General features: G+C 45.7%; 1 protein-coding gene and 1 non-coding gene across 2 annotated transcripts in view; one reads left to right on the top strand and one right to left on the bottom strand.

The window, feature by feature from the left end:
• Positions 1–24,237, bottom strand: part of LOC126108845 (translation initiation factor IF-2) — a 165,711-nt gene that overhangs the window by 13,585 nt on the left and 127,889 nt on the right. The window contains exon 2 of the mRNA XM_049914212.1: positions 1,017–1,287. Coding sequence (XP_049770169.1) covers positions 1,017–1,287 — 271 coding nt within the window. The remainder of the gene's footprint in view (positions 1–1,016; positions 1,288–24,237) is intronic.
• Positions 21,622–21,705, top strand: Trnap-ugg (transfer RNA proline (anticodon UGG)). The gene has a single exon. It is a non-coding gene; the product is annotated as a tRNA-Pro (tRNA).

The following is a 24,237-nucleotide window of genomic DNA, read 5'->3' as shown; positions in this document are numbered from 1 at the left end:
ACGAAAAAAGTCTCTGCTGTAATGACTTCCATCCCAATTCGCGTATCATATAATGTCTTATGGGATAACAGCAATCAGTGATTTTATAATGTTACTTATAATCCGTCTTGATTGCAAATATTTTTTATTCACGTGACCGGTTTCGGTTCATTCAGAAGCATCTTCAGATCTGCGTCACGCAGCATGTGAAAGTTGCTGGATTTGGACGGGTTACTCCTGCAACTGAAATATTGTTGTGGACTGGCAAGACAGCCAACTCACTATGACAGGAAGGCGAAAGGCACGCGTTTAAGCTCACGCAGGCTGGCGTAAGGTATGTTTTACAGCATCAATAGTAACTGGTTATGGCGCCTTGCTAGGTCGTAGCAAATGACGTAGCTGAAGGCTATGCTAACTATCGTCCCGGCAAATGAGAGCGTAATTTGTCAGTGAACCATCGCTAGCAAAGTCGGCTGTACAACTGGGGCGAGTGCTAGGAAGTCTCTCTAGACCTGCCGTGTGGCGGCGCTCGGTCTGCCATCACTGACAGTTCGACACGCGGGTCCGACGTATACTAACGGACCGCGGCCGATTTAAAGGCTATCACTTAGCAAGTGTGGTGTCTGGCGGTGACACCACAAATATCAGATCTGAAGATGGTTGTGAATGTACCGAGACCGGTCATATGAATAAAAAAAATTGCAATCAAGACGGATTATAAGTAACATTATCGTGATGTTAGATTGTGGGGCACTCAACATCGAGGTCATCGGCGCCCGTACAATTTCCCGATTTTCCAGTTCCAATGCCGCCCCTTGACAAATGGTGACGAGATGACGACGACAACAGAAACATCCGGTCCCCAGGCGGATAAAATCCTCGACCCGGCCGGGAATCGACCCTGGGACGCCACGATCCAGTGGTAGCAATGGGGAAGCTGAGAGGTTCAGTTTTAGGTGAGGTTGTTGCCTGTGAGTCGGTGAGGTGACATTCGGGTAACAGGGTGGCCAGGCCGCGGCGCGCGACTTACCGGCTCAGGCTGCGGGGGCGGCGGAGGCGGCGCGGGCTCGGCGGCCTTGGCGGGGGCGGCGGGCTTGGCCCCCCCTGGTCAGCGGGGAGGCGGGCCTGCCCCCCGCGGCGCCCCTCGAGCCGAGCAGCGCGTTGAGCCGCGAGCCGCCCCTGGCCGGCGACGGGGGCGGCGGGGGCGGCGCCGGCGCCGCCTCCTCCTCGTCCTCGTACTCGTACTCCTCCGCCGCCGAATCGGGCGCCGCCGACGACAGCGCCGCCGCCGACAGCACCAGCAACAGCCTGCGGGCACACCGAGGGGGGGGGCACGTTACACACGGGGAACTAGCGGGGCACCCTGTGCTGGGGTCGTACGTAAGTCAGGCTGCGGCGGCGCGAAACAAACACCTGGGCCTCTGACATCTGGCATGTGTGTCTAATGGAAACTTGTGGGTCACCTGTGCATGTGAGCTCACAAAAACACATGAGAAATGGTATGATCGTCCTATCTGACAGAGCACTGAAAGACCTGAGTCGAAACAAGGTCCCGGGAGTAGACAACATTCCATTGGAACTACTGACGGCCTTCGGAGATCCAGTCCTGACAAAACTCTACCATCTGGTGAGCAAGATGTATGAGACAGGCGAAATACCCTCAGACTTCAAGAAGAACATAATAATTCCAATCCCAAAGAAGGCTGGCGTTGACAAATGTGAAAATTACCGAACTATCAGTATAATAAGTCACAGCTGCAAAATACTAACGCCAATTCTTTACAGACGAATGGAAAAAACTGATAGAAGCCGACCTCTGGGAAGATCTTTTTGGATTCCGTAGAAACGTTGGAACACGTGAGGCAATACTGACCCTACGACTTATCTTAGAACAAAGATTAAGGAAAGGCAAAGCTACGTTTCTAGCAATTGTAGACTTAGAGAAAGCTTTTGACAATGTTGACTGGAGTACTCTCTTTCACATTCTAAAGGTGGCAGGGGTAAAATACAGGGAGCGAAAGGCTATTTACAATTTCTACAGAAAGCAGATGGCAGTCATAAGAGTTGAGGGGCACGAAAGGGAAGCAGTGGTTGGGAAGGGAGTGAGACATGGTTCTAGCCTCTCCCCGATGCTATTCAATCTGTATATTGAGCAAGCGGTAAAGGAAATAAAACAAAAATTCGGAGTAGGTATTGAAATCCTTGGAGAAGAAATAAAAACTTTGATGTTCGCCGATGACAGTGTAATTCTGTAAAAGACAGCAAAGGACTTGGAAGAGCAGTTGATCGGAATGGACCGTGTCTTGAAAGGAGTGTATGACATGAACATCAACAAAAGCAAAACGAGGATAATGGAATGTAGTCGAATTAAGTCGGGTGATGCTGAGGGAATTAGATTAGGAAATGAGACACTTACAGTAGTAAATGAGTTTTGTTATTTGGGGAGCAAAATAACTGATGATGGTCGTAGTAGAGAGGATATAAAATCTAAACTGGCAATGGTAAGGGAAGCGTTTCTGAAGAAGAGAAATTTGTTAACATCGAGTATACATTTTAAGTGTCAGGAAGCCGTTTCTGAAAGTATTTGTATGGAGTGTAGCCACGTATGGAAGTGAAACATGGACGATAAATAGTTTGGACAAGAAGAGAATAGAAGCTTTCGAAATCTGCTGCTACAGAAGAATGCTGAAGATTAGATGGATAGATCACATAACTAATGAGGAGGTATTGAATAGGATTGGGGACAAGAGGAGTTTGTGGCACAACATGACCAGGAGAAGGGCCCGGTTGGTAGGGCATGTTCAGAGGCATCAAGGGATCACCAATTTAGTATTGGAGGGCAGCGTGGAGGGTAAAAATCGTAGAGGGAGACCAAGAGATGCAAACACTAAGCAGATTCAGAAGGATGTAGGTTGCAGTATGTACTGGGAGATGAACAAGCTTGCACAGGATAGAGTAGCATGGAGAGCTGCATCAAACCAGTCTCTGGACTGAAGACGACAACAACAACATGTGACATTGATGGAAAGTTCCTTTTCACCCTGTGTGGGTGTCCAACAAAAGTCTACGGGCACAAAAACACCTCATGTCAGCTCGTACTGTCTTCATAACAATGGTGCAAACGGGTCAAGAGGAATATTCGATCCGACGCATCAGATTCAGCCAGTGACATAATGATAATGCCTGCTGTGATGGATATATCCACAGTTCTGTTGTTAGTTTACTAAGACGGTGAATATGAAAGCATAAACAACTGGTGACATGCTGATCTGTTCAAAAATGATTCAAATGGCTCTAAGCACTATGGGATTAAACATCTGAGGTCACCAGTCCCGCAGACAGAAATACTTAAGGGGGTAGGATGTCAAACAGGCCTACCTGTAGCAGGGGAGGCACCACAGAACAATTTAATTTCCACTGTCTATAATTTTACAAATAAATTCATAAAACTTTGTCAGCATGACTAGCAATGATTCAGGATTCACACTCATAGCAGTGGAAGTTCGAAAACATAACAAAATATATTTTTTCTACATGTAAAATTTGATCATTTTTTCACTTACTATTGGCTGCATTTGTTGCTATAGGTACACTTTTCTTCATAACTAAGAGAGACAGTTCGATGAATTCTGCACAGCATACAAACCATACTTAGAGGTGTGTGAAACTCTAGAATGTATTTAATTCATGAAAAATGAATGAGCTGTTACATTTTAAACTTTATGTTCGGAAAAAAATCAAATTTTGTAGTTAATTATCTCAATTTTTACCACAGTTTTTAATAGATTTGGAAAATTCTAGAGTTTCGTACACCTGTAAGTATGCTTTGTATGCTGTGCAAAATTCATCGAAGAATCTCTCTTACTTGTGAAGATAAATGTGCCTATATCAACAAATGCAGCCAATAGTAAGCAAAAAAATGATGGAATTTCACATATAAAAAAAATTATTTTGTTATGTTTTCGAACTGCCGCTGCTACGAGCGTGAATCCCGAATCCTTCCTGGTCATGCTGATAAAGTTTTAAGAATTTACTTGTAAAAGTACAGACAGTGTAAATTAAAATGTCCTGTGGTGGCTCTCCTGCTACAGGTAGGCCCGTTTGACGTCCTACCCCCCTTAAACCTAACCAACGTAAGGACATCACATACATCCATGCCCGAGGCGGGATTAGAGCCTGCGACCGTAACAGCAGCGCGGTTTTGGACTGAAGTGCCTAGAACTGCTCGGTCACAGCAGTGTGCTGCTGATCTGTAGCTTAGCCCAAGGTATATATTAGACTGGATGGTGATGGTGTGGTTGTGATATGGTGTAGCCAATGTGTGTGAAACTAAATAAATGATGGCCTGTTTGCATCGCGTTATAGTTGCCATTTCGTATACGGCGTTTGTTCCATGTGCCACTGGCCAAAGCCGAAGCTTGTACCATACATTCCTCTATCTCTGTGGAAACTTGTGGATCACCGTGTGGGGATGTCCAACAACAGCCTGCATGTGCAAGGGCTAACACATCAAAACCCAGAACCAGTACTCACTCTGCAGCTTATAGTGTGCTGATTGGAAACTTCCTGTCAGATTAAAACTGTGTGCCGGACTGGGACTTTTGCCCATGGCTAAGTTGTTGCTCCACAATACCCTTTCTTCCAGTAGGGCTGCCGGCCGGTGTGGCCGAGCGGTTCTAGGCGCTACAGTCTGGAGCCGCGCGACCGCTACGGTCGCAGGTTCGAATCCTGCCTCCGGCATGGGTGTGTGTGATGTCCTTAGGTTAGTTAGGTTTAAGTAGTTCTAAGTTCTAGGGGACTGATGACCTCAGAAGTTGAGTCCCATAGTGCTCAGAGCCATTTGAACCATTTTGAATCCAGTAGGGCTAGGCTGCTACCATATGGAGGAGAACTTTGTGAAATTTGGAAGGTAGTGCAATGAGATACTGGCGGAAATGGAGGTGTCAAGAGTGGGATGTGATTTTGCTCGGATAGCTCAGTTGGTGGAACACTTGTATCAGAAAGACAAAAAGTTCCGAGCTCAAGTCTTGGCCTTGCACAGTTTCAACGCACCACGAAGTTTTTGCATCAAAGCTGCAAAAAAAAATGGTTCAAATGGCTCTGAGCACTATGGGACTTAACTTCTGAGGTCATCAGTCCCCTAGAACTTAGAACCACTTAAACCTAACTAACCTAAGGACATCACAAACATCCATGCCCGAGGCAGGATTCGAACCTGCGACCGTAGCGGTCGCGCAGTTCCAGACTGTAGCGCCTAGAACCGCTCGGCCACTCCGGCCGGCCAAAGCTGCAAAATGATGGTCAGGTCCTGCAAAAAGTGTCACCACTTCTGTCTCTATGCTGTTCACTTTTGGAACACAACCTACGACCGGCTTAGAGACAGAAGTGATGACTGTTTCTGCAGGACCTGACCATCATTTTGCTGGACAATGCTCGAGCACGCACAGTGCGAGCTGTTACTGATTTGTTTGACTGATGGGGCTGCTAGGTGCTGTACCACCTACTGCACTCCCCTGACTTACGCCCTCGCGAGTTCAACTCGATTTCTAAACTGAAGGAAACACTACACGGCATTCGCTTCAGAACTGCTACAAATTCGTCGGGCAATAGACCGCACCGCTCCAACTGTCAACACAACTGGCACTGCTAAGAGTGTCCTACGACTTCCACATCGCTGGCAACGGGTTACACACAATGCTGGTGACTACTCTGAAGGTCAGTAAAACTTCTAAACATGTATCTACTTTATACGAGCTGTAAATAAACAGTTTCCACTATTAAAATTCCAACCCTCGTATATCACTGTACTGCACGGCACGTACATCAGGATAAATGACGTCACAGACATGAAGATGCATGTAAAAGTATAATGTCTTCAGCCATTATGGTTTTACGTGCTTAACGCCAAATATTGAAGACATTAACTCAATTTCAGAGTAATCGGAAGTTCGAAGCTGTTTCATACAACTCATTTTCATTATTTAAGGACACGGGGGGGGGGGGGGGGGGGGAGGCGTGTTGCTGGTTGATAGGAAAGATTTTTTTACGACTTTATTCCGACATTTTCAAGAGTAATCTAGGGTGCAGGCCCGAATTGAGCACACAGAAAATGTTTTTGCTGTCGCATGCACGTGCGCATGTCAGACAAAGGCAGACGCAGAGAGAGTGAGAGAGAAAAAAACGGCTCTGAGCACTGTGGGACTTAACTTCTGAGGTCATCAGTCCCCTAGAGCTTAGAACTAGATTTAAGTAGTTCTAAGTTCTAGGGGACTGATGACCTCAGAAGTTGTCCCATAGTGCTCAGAGCCATTTGAACCATTTGACATCACACACATCGATGCCCGAAGCAGGATTCGAACCTGAGACCGTGGCGGTCGCGCGGTTCCAGACTGAAGCGCCTAGAAGCGAGTGAGGGGTCAGGCGTTGTGGGAGGACGTGTGTGTGTGTGTGGTGTGTGTGCGTGTGTGTGCGTGTGTGTGTGTGTGTGTGTGTGTGTGTGTGTGTGTGTGTGTGTGTGTGTGTGCGTGTGTGTGTGTGTCTGTGTCTGTGTGCAAGAGAGAGAGAGAGAGAGAGAGAGAGAGAGAGAGATTCAAATGGTTCAAATGGCTCTGAGTACTATGGGACTCAACTTCTGAGGTCATTAGTCCCCTAGAACTTAGAACTAGTTAAACCTAACTAACCTAAGGACATCACAGACATCCATGCCCGAGGCAGGATTCGAACCTGCGACCGTAGCGGTCTCGCGGTTTCAAACTGCAGCGCCTAGAACCGCACGGCCACTTCGGCCGGCAGAGAGAGAGAGAGAGAGAGAGAGAGAGAGAGAGAGAGACCCTTAACATAGACAAATGTAATGTATTGCGAATACATAGAAAGAAGGATCCTTTATTGTACGATTATATGATAGCGGAACAAACACTGGTAGCAGTTACTTCTTTAAAATAACTGGGAGTATGCGAGTGAAACGATTTGAAGTGCAATGATCATATAAAATTAATTGTTGGTAAGGCGGGTACCAGGTTGAGATTCATTGGGAGTGTCCTTAGAAAATGTAGTCCATCAACAAAGCAGGTGGCTTACAAAACGCATGTTCGACCTATATATTGCTCATCAGTGTGGGATCCGTACCAGGTCGGGTTGACGGAGGAGATAGAGAAGATCCAAAGAAGAGCGGCGCGTTTCGTCACAGGGTTATTTGGTAAGCGTGACAGTGTTACGGAGATGTTTAGCAAACTCGAGTGGCAGACTCTGCAAGAGAGGCGCTCTGCATCGCGGTGTAGCTTGCTGTCCAGGTTTCGAGAGGGTGAGTTTCTGGATGAGGTATCGAATATATTGCTTCCCCCTACTTACACCTCCCGAGGAGATCACGAGTGTAAAATTAGAGAGATTCGAGCGCGCACGGAGGCTTTCCGGCAGTCGTTCTTCCCGCGAACCGTAGCAGGAAAGGGAGGTAATGACAGTGGCACGTAAAGTGCCTTCCATCACACACCGTTGGGTGGCTTGCGGAGTATAAATATAGATGTAGATGTAGAGATAGAGTGTGTTCGTGTGTGTATGAACGTGTGGGTGTATAGGTTGCTGTGAGTAACTGTTAAGGGGCTCCGGAAAGGCTCAAAATCATGAAAAGTTCAATTTTTACTTTTTTGCGTTTTCTGAATCTGCAGACTATTACCTTTTAATAGATATATAATTTATTCAATTCCGAAGACTACAACTGTTTTTAAATTTTTTTTTGAAATGTGTTCTACATGGGCGTGACCCACTGTGGCGCTGTTAAACTGCTGTCAAATGGTGTTATTATTAACGTCCTTGTTCATCAGGTACATTTTAGTGATGTGAGATAAAGTATGTGTTGTGGCTAACCTGTGATGGTTCAATATATATCGCTGGTGTGATTGTCGATTGTTTCATGTTTATTTACTCTGTCGTTATCTCGAAAATATTCGTAATTAATTCTGTTTCTTGAGTCTCTGATTTGTTGAAGTATAATAACGAGTAAAAGGAAAGTTGCTGTTGCGACTTTCAATGATGGCAACATTGTAAGATGCAAGGTATTTAGAAATATGGGAATGAAGATAGGTTCTAACATGGTACGAGCGATGCTTGCTTTAGACAAGGAACGCCTTCGGGCTGCAGACAGGGCTGTAAAGAGTCTAGAAATACAAGCAAGAGTAAACAGGAGGAGGAACAAGAGGAAGCTGGAGGAGGAGTTTGTAGAGGATGAAGATAATCCATCCTATGGACCTGGAATGCACTAAAAAGTTAATCCAATCTTTGTCGCTCGATTCCCAAAACTTTTATTTTCTCATACTAATTACATGTTTTCTAAGGATCTTTCAAACATATTTGTTTCAAACTTTCAGTAAATGTTACACAGTACCTTCTGCATAATTTAACACAGCCTTTTTCCGAAAAAACTGTATATTTTTGAATATATAAATAAAAAATTGCAAAAAAAATGTTGTGAATTTTCATTACAATTGAAAAAAAATCATCTTTAATAACTGAATTAAAATTTTGTAAAATCCCTGTGTTAAGTTGTAGCCCATATTCTAATAAATAATCTGTAAAAAGTTCAACTTTCTACCTCAAATACTTTGTGAGGAAAGATGTAATTTATAAGCGTTATTTTAACATCGCAAGTATAGGGCGTTCCGGAGCCCCTTAATTGGTGAAGATGTGTCAGAAAGATTCCGACGGCTTGTGGAATGCGTGTCGCGTCGCTTTAGGTGTGCTTTTAAAGAGCGACCCGCTATTTACGCCACACACTGTGCATTCCCGTGACTTTCTGCCGCTCAACGTAAACTCACACGCCAGCGTTACAACGGAAGGAGTTTTCTTAAAAGACGACGTGCGACACGAAGTCGCGTGTGGAGCCCGTGAACTTGGCTACCACACGGTTAGCGGTCCGTCGGGGCCTAATTGCTATATAGAGCTGGCTGCCGGTTCCTGGAGTCGTCTGGAGCGGGCTCCAGGCAGCAGGTAGCGCTGGAAGGCCGTCGGCTGCTGGAGGGCGGGGGGGGGGGGGGGGGGGGGGGGGGAAGGAGACAGGTCGGCCGCTGTGTGAGCCAACGTGCTGCTATCCTTGACATTTACGCTCGCCTCAGTCGGCCCGTGTACCGTAACCGAGAAAGAGAAAGCTACACTGTGTACAGCCCCTGGTGTGTGGCGGCTCGTCGATAGCACCCTCCGCCACGCACCACGGCTGCCAGGCCGGGAGGGTGTTGCAGGTGTTCTACAGACGTGTCCGAATTATTAGACTACACGATTTATTTCTGATTCGCTTAAGTTTTTCTGGTGTAAAAATGGGAGGGGAAAAGTGTAATAATCGATACGTTTTAATGGTGTGATCGATGCCACGAAATTTCGCTTCCAAGCAACTCAAAGATCACTCAACTTTTCACAGCTGGTAACACTATTCATTTTCCCTCCAAATCGTCTTGGTGTTAGTTGTCTGTGTACATACACAGACAGATTTCCGGAAAGCTTTTGACACCGTTCCTCACAAGCGACTTCTAATCGAGCTGCGGGCCTACGGGGTATCGTCTCAGTTGTGCGACAGGATTCGTGATTTCCTGTCAGGAAGGTCGCAGTTCGCAGTAATAGACGGCAAATCGTCGAGTAAAACTGAAGTGATATCGGGTGTTCCCCAGGGAAGCGTCCTGGGACCTCTGCTGTTCCTGATCTATATAAATGACCTGGATGACAATCTGAGCAGTTCTCTTAGGTTGTTCGCAGATGATGCTCTAATTTCCGTGTAGTATCAGTTGCAAAGCTATTTAAAAAAGATTGCTGTATGGTGTGGCAGGTGGCAGTTGACGCTAAATAACGAAAAGTGTGAGGTGATCCACACGAGTTCGAAAAGAAACACGTTGGAATTCGATTACTCGACAAATAGTACAATTCTCGAGGCTGTCAATTCAACCAAGTACCTGGGTGTTAAAATTACGAACAACTTCAGCTGGAAAGACCACACAGATAATATTGTGGGGAAGGCGAGCCAAAGGTCGCGTTTCATTGGCAGGACACTTGGAAGATGCAACAAGTCCACTAAAGAGGCAGCTTACACTACACTCGTTCGTCCTCTGTTAGAATATTGCTGCGCGGTGTAGGATCCTTACCAGGTGGGATTGACGGAGGACATCGAAAGGGTGCAAAAAAGGGCAGCTCGTTTTGTATTATCGCGTAATAGGGGAGGGAGTGTGGCAGATATGATACGCGAGTTGGGATGGAAGTCATTACAGCAAAGACGTTTTTCCTCGCGGCGAGATCTGTTTACGAAATTTCAGTCACCAACTTTCTCTTCCGAATGCGAAAATATTTTGTCGAGCCCAACCTAAATAGGTAGGAATGATCATGAAAATAAAATAAGAGAAATCAGAGCTCGAACAGAAAGGTTTACGTGTTCGTTTTGCCCGCGCGCTGTTCCGGAGTGGAATGGTAGAGAGATAGTATGATTGTGGTTCGATGAACCCTCTGCCAAGCACCTAAAGGTGAATCGCAGAGTAATCATGTAGATGTACTTTGAAACTGTGTTTACACGAATGTTTTATGTTTCTGTGGTGTACGTCAGCTAGTTCTTTGTTCTATCAATTTCTTGCTACCTTAACAAGACATTATACACCTTGTGAGCTTGCATGTTTTTAGCTATAGGAATAAATCGTAGAGTTTCCAAAGAAAGTGAGGTTACGGGGAAGACAAAAGATGTTTCACTTCGGAAAGTTTCGGCTGCGGTAGCACCTCTTACTGAAAATCGTTATACACAGCAAGAAATTGGTGACAGAATATCACAGAAAACTCAGCAAAATCAAACTTTCAGTGCAGAAAGGTGGTGAATACAAGCCAGACAGGATAGAAAAATATTTATGTAAAAGAAAAATCAGTCCTAGAACAATAAGACTTACAAACATGGCAAGAATGAACCGTAAACTTATTTCTACAGACATGAGCCATCAGCTGAAAGGTTTGGGTGCTGAAGTTTCACCTGTGGCAGCCAAGAGGAGGCTGTTTGAATGTGGTTTAAAGGCGCGCCGACCAAGGAAAAAAAACAGAAAATCACACCTGCCATGAAACTCAGAAGATTGCAGTGGACTAAACAACTTCAGGAGTGGACGAGTGAGGAATGGGCTAAGGTATGTGCAACGATATGGTAAATTAAGTGGGTCTGATCTCTAAAGTTAGGAGTTTTGGCTTGAAACTGTGATGTTTTATTTATACTGAAGAAATGCACATTTGAATTTTGGGACTGCTGAGGTCTGCTATGCAACTGTTCCCAACTTTTCTAACTTGCAATTTTGTACACATGCTTCAGGTATGCTTCAGTGACGAATCTGTATTCACTGTGATGGAAGATTTCTATGCCATCGGTGTTTGCTAAAGTTATCGAGAAGGTTGTATATACAAGATTACTGGAGCATTTAAATTCACATAATTTGCTGTCAAATGTGCAGTTTGGTTTTAGAAATGGTTTAACAACTGAAAATGCTATATTCTCTCTTCTCTGTGAGGTTTTGGACGGATTAAATAGAAGGTTCCAAACGCTAGGTGTTTTCTTTGTTTTAACGAAGGCTTTTGACTGTGTTGACCACAAAATATTGTTGCAGAAGTTGGACCATTATGGAGTAAGGGAAGTAGCTTACAATTGGTTCGCCTCTTACTTTAAGAACAGAAAGCAGAAGGAAATTCTCCGCAATATTGAGAGTGGTAGTGATGTTCAGTCCCAATGGGGCACTGTTAAGTGGGGCGTTCCCCAAGGGTCGGTGCTGGGGCCACTGTTGTTCCATATTTATATAAATGATATGCCTTCTAGTATTATAGGTGATTCAAAAATATTTCTGTTTGCTGATGACACCAGCTTGATAGTGAAGGATCTTGTGTGTAATATTGAAACAGTAACAAATAAAGTAGTTCATGAAATAAGTTTGTGGCTTGTGGAAAATAATTTGATGCTAAATCACAGTAAGACTCAGTTTTTACAGTTTCTAACTCACAATTCAACAAGAACCGATATTTTGATCAGACAGAATAGGCATATTATAAGCGAGACGGAACAGTTCAAGTTCCTAGACGTTCGGATAGATAGTAAGCTGTTGTGGAAAGCCCATGTTCAGGATCTTGTTCAGAAACTAAATGCTGCTTTATTCACCATTAGAACAGTATCTGAAATAAGTGACAGTTCAACACAGTTCGCACATTTTCATACGCTTATGTCGTATGGTATTATTTTTTGGGGTAATTCTTCTGATTCAAAAAGGGTATTTTTGGCTCAAAAACGGGCTGTTCGAGCTATATGTGGTGTAAGTTCGAGAACCTCTTGTCGACCCCTATTCAAAAATCTGGGAATTCTGACATTGCCCTCACAGTATATATTTTCTTTAATGTCGTTTGTTGTTAGCAATATTAGCTTATTCCCAAGAGTTAGCAGCTTTCACTCAGTTAATACTAGGCAGAAATCAAATCTGCATGTGGAATCCACTTCCTTGACTCTTGTGCAGAAACGAGTGCAGTATTCTGCTGCATCCATTTTCAATAAGCTACCACAACAACTCAAAAATCTTAGCAGTAGCCCAAACTCTTTTAAGTCTAAACTGAAGAGTTTCCTCATGGCTCACTCCTTCTATTCTGTCGAGGAGCTCCTGGAAGAGCTAAAAAATTAAGCAAATTCCAGTGTTACATTCTTGATTTTCTTCATTTAAACTTACGACTTGTCACCTGAATATGTTTTTTTTATATTTCATCGTTCCATGACCATGGAGACTTCTCCTTAATTTGGTCCTACGGAACAATAAATAAATAAATAAAAAGATAGCAGCCAGTATGTTCGTCACAGACGTAGAGAACAGTTCAAAGCTGAGTGTGTGCAGCAATGTGTGAAGCATCCAACTTCCGAAGTGATCCGGATTGGGATATCTGTGAAACGTCCCGGTAGATTACACATTATTGAGCGGACAATCGGGCAAGAACAATATAAAGAAATCCTTGAAGCCGGCCGCGGTGGTCGAGCGGTTCTAGGCGCTTCCGTCCGGAACCGCGCGACTGCTACGGTCGCAGGTTCGAATCCTGCCTCGGGCATGGATGTGTGTGATGTCCTTAGGTTAGTTAGGTGTAAGTAGCTCTAAGTTCTAGGGGACTGATGACCTCCGATGTTAAGTCCCATAGTGCTCAGAGCCATTTGAACCAAATCCTTGAAAAGGAACTTTTTCCCCCAAATAAATCAGTGGTTTTCTAATAAAGATGGCATTTTTATGCATGATGGGGCACCAAAAGTGTTTCCAAGCACTTGGAAGAAAAGCAACTCAAAGAGTTGTCCTGCCAGGGAATAGCACCGATATGAACCCAATTGAAAATTTGTGAAACAGAGAATAAGGAAATTTACAATAACCATCGAACGGGATCGCGTGGCGAAACTAGAGGAAATCTGACCACCACGACAATGATATTAAAATGTCACGTCAAAAGTTAATTAAAACTATGCCAAACAGAATAAAAATGCCGATTAAGAACAAAAGCATGCATACAAAGTATTGAATGTACAAATATAATCTGTATGTGGACGTAAATGTGTAATAAATGTAAAGTTTTTGAAAAAATTTAATAATAATAATAATTTGAACACATCTGTAGGGATGGCAGCTATCGCTGAAACAATCGATTGTCGGTTGCATCAGTTCGTCCACAGTATTAAAACCGCAGAAAACAACCTGTTTCTCAAATAATCGATTTTCGTTTTTTTTATTCCTATTACCTCCTGTAATTAACGTAGAAGTCGAACAAAGATTGAAAAAATTCGACTCTCTCAGGTTCAGGATATATGTAATCAAAACATTAAGTTAAACTCGCAAATGAAAGAAAACTTTGTCCGTCCACCGTTTGCTGTTTTTCTTGAGTAGTAACTAGCCAGTATTTTCCTATTGATTCCAATTTTTTTGAAACTCTGCTCAAAAATCATGTCGTAATCGGGGATCGCATCGCTATTTGTACAGTACGAACAGTCAGTGCTAAAGAGTGAAAACTGAGGTTGGAGAACTTAAACCTTTTTCGTGTTTAATTTATCCGTTTTCAAGAGCTACAAGCAGATAAAGGCATATTATATAGAAACGGGCAACAGACCAGCTACTCTCTGTTTTTATTGTATACTATGAGTAAATTGTTAAGATTTTAATTTAGTACTCCTACCATAATTCCCGTCCTCTTTTATTATTTCATGCGAATGGCAGACAAATCTTTAATTGTTACGTTATTTTGTAAAAAAATTTCCAGAATAGAAGGGTTGGTGCCATTCTGCGGTAGAATGGATGTCCGGCGAAGGCAGCGAGAAACTGCCTTGTAAACTTGGTAGGGGACCACGTCTCACCCATTGCACGTAACACTTGAACGCCAAGCCACGAAGCATAACAATGGGGATGTCACTGTCTCAACAATGATGTACCAATTCTTGTGCCACGTGTTGGTTGCTCGTTTCTCTCGGCATTGTTATTAAAACAGCACTGACCGCATTTCCCATTTTCTAAAAGAACGTAATATTACAAACGAATACAAATTTTACAAGTAAAAATTATTCCATTTTTTTTAAAATAGTTTATTTAAAAATGAAAAATTTTTGTACTGCTGCTACGGCTAATTGATATTTCGGTTTTTTACTCGGTTATTAGTAAAAAACGAAAAGCACCTGTTATAACCGAGGTCAAACAAGTACCGAGAAATACCGGTTATTCAAAACAGTAACGGTTTTAAATGGTTCAAATGGCTCTGACCACTATGGGACCTAACTTCTGAGGTCATCAGTCCCCTAGAACTTAGAACTACTTAAACCTAAATATCCTGAGGACATCACACACATCCATGCCCGAGCCAGGATTCGAACCTGCGACCGTAGCGGTCGCCATGTACCCAAGCTGTCAACCAGGCACTGTGCGAGCTGGTGGTGGTTCTGTAATGGTGTGGGCTTTGTTTACATGGATGGACTGGGTGCCCTGCTCCAACTGAACCGATGATTGAGTACAAATGATTAGGAACTTTCTGGCAGATTAAAACTGTGTGCCGGGCCGAGATTCGAACTCAGGACTTTTGGAAGGGAGCAGACGAGGTACCAGCAGAAGTAAAGCTGTGAGGACGGAGCGTGAGTTGTGCTTGGGTAGCTCAGACGGTGGAGCACTTGCCCGTGGAAGGCAAAGGTCCTGAGTTCGAGTCTCGGCCTGGCACGCAGTTTTAATCTGCCAGGAAGTTTCGTATCAGCGCACACTCCACTGCAGAGTGAAAATCTCATTCTAGATATGGTTATAATGTTACTTAAAATCCGTCTTGATTGCAAATTTTTTTATTCGTATGACCGGTTTCGATTCATTGAGAACCATCTTCAGATCTGATATTTCGGTTACAGGAGTAACCCGTCCAAATCCAGCAACTTTCACATGCTACGTCACATGTGTTACTCCTGTAACCGACATATCAGATCTGGAGATGGTTCTCAATGAACCGAAACCGGTCATATGAATAAAAAAAAAATTTGCAATCAAGACGAATTTTAAGTAACATTATAAAATCACTGATTGCTGTTATCCCATAAGACATAATGTCTGTTTTTGCACAGATATGGTTACGTTCGGCTACTCGGAGACCATTTGGAGCCATTGGTGGACTTCATACTCCCAAACAGCGAAGGAATTTTTACGGATGACAATGCCCCGTGTCGGCGGGCCGCAGTTGCTCGCGACTGGTTTGAAGAGGATTCTGGATATTTCGAGCGAATGATCTCGCCATCCAGATTTCCAGACACGAATCTCGTCAAACATTTCGTGGGACATACACTCCTGGAAATTGAAATAAGAACACCGTGAATTCATTGTCCCAGGAAGGGGAAACTTTATTGACACATTCCTGGGGTCAGATACATCACATGATCACACTGACAGAACCACAGGCACATAGACACAGGCAACAGAGCATGCACAATGTCGGCACTAGTACAGTGTATATCCACCTTTCGCAGCAATGCAGGCTGCTATTCTCCCATGGAGACGATCGTAGAGATGCTGGATGTAGTCCTGTGGAACGGCTTGCCGTGCCATTTCCACCTGGCGCCTCAGTTGGACCAGCGTTCGTGCTGGACGTGCAGACCGCGTGAGACGACGCTTCATCCAGTCCCAAACATGCTCAATGGGGGACAGATCCGGAGATCTTGCTGGCCAGGGTAGTTGACTTACACCTTCTAGAGCACGTTGGGTGGCACGGGATACATGCGGACGTGCATTGTCCTGTTGGAACACCAAGTTCCCTTGCCGGTCTAGAAACGGTAGAACGATGGGTTCGATGACGGTTTGGATGTACCGTGCACTATTCAGTGTCCCCTCGACGATCACCAGTGGTGTACGGCCAGTGTAGGAGATCGCTGCCCACACCATGATGCCGGGTGTAGGCCCTGTGTGCCTCGGTCGTATGCAGTCCTGATTGTGGCGCTCACCTGCACGGCGCCAAACACGCATACGACCATCATTGGCACCGAGGCAGAAGCGACTCTCATCGCTGAAGACGACACGTCTCCATTCGTCCCTCCATTCACGCCTGTCGCGACACCACTGGAGGCGGGCTGCACGATGTTGGGGCGTGAGCGGAAGACGGCCTAACGGTGTGCGGGACCGTAGCCCAGCTTCGTGGAGACGGTTGCGAATGGTCCTCGCCGATACCCCAGGAGCAACAGTGTCCCTAATTTGCTGGGAAGTGGCGGTGCGGTCCCCTACGGCACTGCGTAGGATCCTACGGTCTTGGCGTGCATCCGTGCGTCGCTGCGGTCCGGTCCCAGGTCGACGGGCACGTGCACCTTCCGCCGACCACTGGCGACAACATCGATGTACTGTGGAGACCTCACGCCCCACGTGTTGAGCAATTCGGCGGTACGTCCACCCGGCCTCCCGCATGCCCACTATACGCCCTCGCTCAAAGTCCGTCAACTGCACATACGGTTCACGTCCACGCTGTCGCGGCATGCTACCAGTGTTAAAGACTGCGATGGAGCTCCGTATGCCACGGCAAACTGGCTGACACTGACGGCGGCGGTGCACAAATGCTGCGCAGCTAGCGCCATTCGACGGCCAACACCGCGGTTCCTGGTGTGTCTGCTGTGCCGTGCGTGTGATCATTGCTTGTACAGCCCTCTCGCAGTGTCCGGAGCAAGTATGGTGGGTCTGACACACCGGTGTCAATGTGTTCTTTTTTCCATTTCCAGGAGTGTAGTTCTAGGTTCTAGGGGACTGATGACCTCAGATGTTAAGTCCCATAGTGCTGAGAGCCATTTGAACCATTTGAACCTCTCATGTTCCTGACAGTTCTCCGGTGCCTCTGCATGTGATGCGTGCGGCAGCGCACTAGAGTCTAGCACAGCTACGGAAAGCTTGAATGTGAATGGAGAGATGAGGATATGAACCGACGTGCGGCCCAAAGTTTGTCTCTTGCAACGATCACTGCGCCCCGGCGCTTTATGAAGAAAAACGCTCTAGAAAGGAAAGTGACAAGGCCTCAACCGCCTAGCATTTCGTATCTGTCCACACGGCAAGGACACAGACTTCTGCAGCAGATTTCACCTTGACTGCGTCCTAATGGGACTTTAATATCTCAGCCGCTAATAGCCTGTAAGACGGCCTGGGCTGGGGTACAACAGGTGCACCGGTGTTATCGGGTGGGAAAATCAGCAGGGAAACACCTAGACTCAGACAGACAACGGGAACTTTATCGCTTCTCACTGGGAACGATCAGAAATAAAACAGACCTGCAGGATGGTTCAAATGGCTCTGAGCACTATGCGACTTAACGTCTGAGGACATCAGTCGCCTAGAACTTAGAACTAATTAAACCTAACTAACCTAACGACATCACACACATCCATGCCCGAGGCAGGATTCGAACCTGCGACCGTAGCGGTCGCTCGGTTCCAAACTGTAGCGCCTAGAACCGCACGGCCACTCCGGCTGGCTTGAACTGCAGGATGTCGATTGGATTACGTAGTTCTCAAAGCTAACCATTATCTCTAAGAAACTGTTGTTGTTGTTGCGGTCTTCAGTCCTCAGACTTGTTTGATGCAGCTCTCCACGCTACTCTATCCTGTGCAAGTTTCTTCATCTCCCAGTACCTACTGCAACCCACATCCTTCTCAAACTGCTTACTCCATTCATCTCTTGCTCTCCCTCTACGATTTTTACCCTCCACGCTGTCCTCCAATACTAAATTCGTGATCCCTTCATGCCTCAGAACATGCCCTACCAACCGATCCCTTCTTCTAGTCAAGTTGTGCCACAAATTCCTCTTCTTCCCAATTCTATTCAGTACTTCCTCATTACTTACGTGAGCTGTCCATCTGATCTTCAGCGTTCTTCTACAGCACCACATTTCGAAAGCTTCTATTCTCTTCTTGTCAAAACTATTTATCGTCCATGTTTCACTTCCATACATGGTTACATTCCAACAAATACTTTCAGAAACAACTTCCTGACTCTTAAATCTATACTCGACGTTAACAAATTTCTCTTCTTCAGAAACGCTTTCCTTGCCATTGCCAGTCTACATTTTATATCCTCTCTACTTCGACCATCATCAGTTATTTTGCTCCCCAAATAGCAAAACTCCTTTACTACTTTAAGTGTCTCATTTCCTAATCTAATTCCCTCAGCATCACCTCATTTAATTCATGCCTATCATCTACATCTACATCTACATGGATATTCTGCCTGGCAGAGGGTTCGTCGAACCACCTTCACAATAATTCTCTATTATTCCAGTCACAGAAAAGACGAACACCTATATCTCTCCGTGAGAGCATCGATTTCCCTTATTTTATTATGATGATTGTTCCCACCTCTGTAGGTCGGCGTCAAAAAATTATCTTCGCATTCGGAGGAGTAAGTTGGTGACTGAAACTTCGCTAGAAGATTCCGCTGCAACGAAAAACGCCTTAGCTTTAACCATGTGTACGCCAAATCCCGTATCATTTCAGTGACACTCTCTCCCTCATTTCTCGATAATACAAAACGTGCTGCTCTTCTTTGGACTCTCTCTGTGTGCTCCGCTACTCCTATCTGGTAAGGATCCCACACCGCACGGCAGTATTCTAAAAGAGGACGGACAAGCGTTGTGTAGGCAGTCTCTTTAGTAGATCTGTTGCATCTTCAAAGTGTTCTGCCAATAAAAAGCAGTCTTTGGTTTCCCTTACGCACAACATTTTCTATGTGTTATTTCCAATTTAAGTTGTTCGTAATTGTAATTCCTAGGTATTTAGTTGAATTTATGACCTTTAGATGTCATGTGTAACCGAAGTTTAACGGACTCTATTTAGCACTCATGTGGATGACCTCACACTTTTCATTAGTCAACTACCGATTTTCGCATCATACAAAAATCTATTCTAAATCGTCTTGCAATTCGTTTTGATCTTCTGATGACTTTAGTAGACGATAAACGACAGCGTCATCTGCAAACAACCTAAGACGGCTGCTCAGATTGTCTCCCAAATCGTTTACATAGATAAAGAACAACAGAGGGCCTATAACAGAAATCACTTCTCTCTTACTCGATGACTTTCCGTCAAATTCTACCACCTCTGTGGCAGGAAATCACGTATCTAGTCGCATAACGGAGACTATATTCTATAAGCACGGAATTTCACTACAAGCCGCTTGTAAGGTACAGTGTCAAAAGCCTCCTGGAAGTCAACAAATGCGGAATGATTTTGAAATCCCTTGTCAATAGCACTCAACACTTCTTGTGCTGTTCCTTATCTATATAAACGATTTAGGAGACAATCTGAGCAGGCGTGATAGGTTGTTTACAGATGATGCTGTCGTTTATCTAGTTGTGTTTCACAAGAACGGTGCTTCATAAACCAGTGTTGACTGCGTGTCAATAGACCCTTCTCTTCGAGGTAATTCATAATGTTCAAACACAATATATGTTCCAAAATCCTGGTGCATATCGACGTTGATGATATGGGCTCATACACCACTGGCCATTAAAATTGCTACACCACGAAGATGACGTGCTACAGACGCGAAATTTAACCGACAGGGAGAAGACGCTGTGATATGCAAATGATTAGTTTTTCACAGCATTCACTCAAGGTTGGCGCCGGTGCCGACACCTACAACGTGCTGACATGAGGAAAGTTTCCAACCGATTTCTCGTACACAAACAGCAGTTGACCGGCGTTACCTGGTGAAACGTTGTTGTGATGCCTCGTGTAAGGAGGAGAAATGCGTACCATCACGTTTCCGACTTTGATAAAGGTCGGATTCTAGCATATCGCGATTGCGGTTTATCGTATCTCGACACTGCTGCTCGCGTTGGTCGAGATCCAATGACTGTTGGCAGAATATGGAATCGGTGCCGCGTGTAAGGAGGATAAATGCATAGCCTCACATTTCCGACTTTGATAACGGTCGGATTGTAGCCTATGGTGATTGCGGTTTATCGTATCGCGACATTGCTACTCGCGTTGGTCGAGATCCAATGACTGTTAGCAGAATATGGAATCGGTGGGTTCAGGAGGGTAATACGGAACGCCGCGCTGTATCCCAACGGCCTCGTATCACTAGCAGTCGAGATGACAGGCATCTTATCCGCACGGCTGTAACGGATCTTGCAGCCACGTCTCGGTCCCTGAGTCAACAGATGGGGACGTTTGCAAGACAACAACCATCTGCACGAAAAGTTCGACGACGTTCGCAGCAGCACGGACTATCAGCTCGGAGACCGTGGCTGCGGTTACCCTTGACGCTGCATGACAGACAGGAGCGCCTGCGGTGGTGTACTCGACGATGAACCTGGCTGCACGAATGGCAAAACGTCATTTTTTCGGATGAATCCAGGTTCTGTTTACAGCATCGTGATTGTCGCATCCGTGTTTGGCGACATCGCAGTGAACGCACATTGGAAGCGTGTATTCGTCATCGCCATACTGGCGTTTCGCCCGGCGTGATGGTATGGAATGCATCGGTTACACGTCTCGGTCACTTCTTGTTGGCATTGACGGCACTTTGAACAGTGGACGTTACATTTCAGATGTGTTACGACCCGTGGCTCTACCCTTCATTCGATCCCTGCGAAACCCTACATTTCAGCAGGATAATGCACGACCGCATGTTGCAAGTCCTGTACGGGCCTTTCTGGATACAGAAAATGTTCGACTGCTGCCCTGGCCAGCACATTCTCCAGATCTCTCACCAAGTGAAAACGTCTGGTCAATGGTGGCCGAGCAACTGGCTCGTCACAATACGCCAGTCACTACTCTCGATGAACTGTGGTATCGTGTTGAAGCTGCACGGGCAGCTGTACCTGTACACGCCATCCGAGCTCTGTTTGACTCAATGCCCAGGCGTATCGAGGCCGTTATTACGGCCAGAGGAGGTTGTTCTGGGTACTGATTTCTCAGGATGTATGCACCCAAATCGCGTGAAAATATAATCACATGTCAGTTCTAGTATAATATATTTGTGCAATGAATACCCGTTTATCATCTGCATATCTTCTTGGTTTACCAATTTTAATGGCCAGTAGTGTAATTTAGTGGTTTGCTCCTACTAACTTTCACGAATATTGGTGTGTCCTATCAACTGTGTACGTAGCGGCATTGCTGCAATTGCTCGGTTTTACTTAGGAACGCCGGCCTGTGTGGCCGAGCGGTTCTAGGCGCGTTGGTCTGGAACCGCGAGACCGCTACGGTCGCAGGTTCGAATCCTGCCTCGGGCATGGATGTGTGTGATGTGCTTAGGTTAGTTAGGTTTAAGTTGTTCCAAGTTCTAGGGGGCTGATGACCTCAGCTGTTAAGTCCCATAGCGCTCAGAGCCATTTTACTTTGGAACAGGTGTTACTCGCTTTCGTTTCTACGCTGGTGTAGTCCACCTGTGCCCGACGACAGAATCGGGCGATATTTTTCGGTAAACGGGCAGCGACGATGACTGGGGAACGGAGATTGCGTGCCTTCGGAAACTGCAAAAAAAATGGTTCAAATGGCTCTGAGCACTATGGGGACTCAACATCTCAGGTCATAAGTCCACTAGAACTTAGAACTACTTAAACCTAACTAACCTAAGGACATTACACACACCCATGCCCGATGCAGGATTCGAACCTGCGACCGTAGCAGTCCCGCGGTTCCGAACTGCAGCGCCAGAACCGCTAGACCACCGCGGCCGGCTCGGAAACTGCATCGTATAGGATTGTCTGGTAAGTTTAACGCGAGCACACGAGAGCTCATTCCTGTTGTCTGATGTAAACAGGCCACGCCCCCTCCAGCACCTGTCTCGCTGTGATCCACAGCAGCGCGGGTGTGTTAGTGTCCAGAACTGATCCGACATAGCCCGGCTGGTGCGGTGTCTGGATTAGTTCGGTGGCTGCCTGGAGAGCCAGTCGGCTCCAGCTGGAACGCTGGAGAAGGAGGAAGCGCTGGCGGGCGCGCAGCGGCGGCTGCAGGCAGGCAGGCCGCCTGGAGTTTCGTCACTGGAGAACTTTCTCCAGCGGCGGCCGCCCACGCCGCTTCTCGCAACGCCAGCCGCAGACTCCGGACTCCAGACGCTCCAGGCGCCTGCCGCGCAACCTCACTAAAAGCCCCCCACCCCCACCCCCTTAATTAAGAACAGAGAACAGAACGACATTTTCACGAGACAGTTTTACAGGTGTGCTCCGTAATAACCATTATCGCCCAGTTTCGAGGGAGTGCTTTCCGTCCACAAACAGACGAGGACACTTCATCCTTGTAGATAAACGACGGAAAAGACGTACTGTTCGTAAACGCAGCGAAAATCATTCAGCACGACAATACTTACGAGGGAACCTCCACATCGCACCACCCTCAGATTTAGTTATAAGTTGGCACAGTGGATAGGCCGTGAAAAACTGAACAGAGATCAATCGAGAAAACAGGAAGAGGTTGTGTGGAACTATGAAAAAAATAAGTAAAATATACAAACTGAGTAGTCCATGCTCAAGATAGGTAACATCAAGGAGGGTGTGAGCTCAGTAGCGCCGTGGTCCCGTGGTTAGCGTGAACAGCTGCGGAACGAGAGGTCCTCGGTTCAGGCCTTCCCTCGAGTGAAAAGTTTACTTTCTTTATTTACGCAAAGTTATGATCTGTCCGTTCGTTCATTGACGTCTCTGTTCACTGTAATAAGTTTAGTGTCTGTGTTTTGCGACCGCACCGCAAAACCGTGCGATTAGTAGACGAAAGGACGTGACTCTCCAATGGGAACCGAAAACATTTGATCGCGAGGTCATAGGTCAACCGATTTCTCCACACGAAAACACGTCTGATATATTCTATACGACACTGGTGATGGCATGTGCGTCACATGACAGGAATATGTTGTCGACCCACCTAACTTGTACACTTGGCGAATGGGTAAAAAGATTCTTCTACCTTGCCCGATTTAGGTTTTCTTGTGGATGTGATAATCACTCCCAAAAAAGTGATGAAAACATAAAGAGTTTCTCACATAAACGGCAACAAATGAATGCAACAGTTTCACAGTCACACAGTTTTCTCTGTGCTCTGTCAAAACATATGTTTTTAACGTTTCCAAATTTTTCCGTGTGTAGACCGTCAAATCCCGCATATATCCAAGCAAATCCGAACATGTCCTGCAATTTTGGAGAGCAAAGTTGATTATGTGTGAGTGCCTGAACTTTGATAATTGTCTGAAAATAAAAAATTAAACTTTTCACTCGAGGGAAGACTTGAACCGAGGACCTCTCGTTCCGCAGCTGCTCACGCTAACCACGGGACCAAGGCGCTCCTGAGCTCACCCCCTCTTTGATGTTGCCTATCTTGCGCATGGACTACTCAGTGTGTATATTTTGCTTATTTTTTTCATAGTTCCACACAACTTCTTCCTGTTTTCTCGCTTGACCTGTGTTCAGTTTTTCAAGGCCTATCCACTGTGCCAACTTATAACTCAATCTGAGGGGGGTGCGATGGGGAGGTTCCCTTATTAGCAGCCGGCCGGAGTGGCCGAGCGGTTCTAGGCGCTCAGTCCGGAACCGCGCGACTGCTACGGTCGCAGGTTCGAATCCTGCCTCGGGCATGCATGTGTGTGATGTCCTTAGGTTAGTTAGGTTTAAGTAGTTCTAAGTTCTAGGGGACTGATGACCACAGATGTTAGGTCCCATAGTGCTCAGAGCCATTTCATTTTCAACCTTATTAGCACGATCGGTCAACAGGAAATAGTACTGCAGTCCCGAGGAAACAGTACGTATAAGGCGCGTTCAAAAAAGTTTCGCACCTGC

This window comes from Schistocerca cancellata, chromosome 11 (assembly GCF_023864275.1).
Source record: "Schistocerca cancellata isolate TAMUIC-IGC-003103 chromosome 11, iqSchCanc2.1, whole genome shotgun sequence".
In the NCBI taxonomy this organism is placed as follows: domain Eukaryota; kingdom Metazoa; phylum Arthropoda; class Insecta; order Orthoptera; family Acrididae; genus Schistocerca; species Schistocerca cancellata.
The sequence above is the reverse complement of the archived record's forward strand: the minus strand, read 5'-3'. Positions and strand labels throughout refer to the sequence as shown.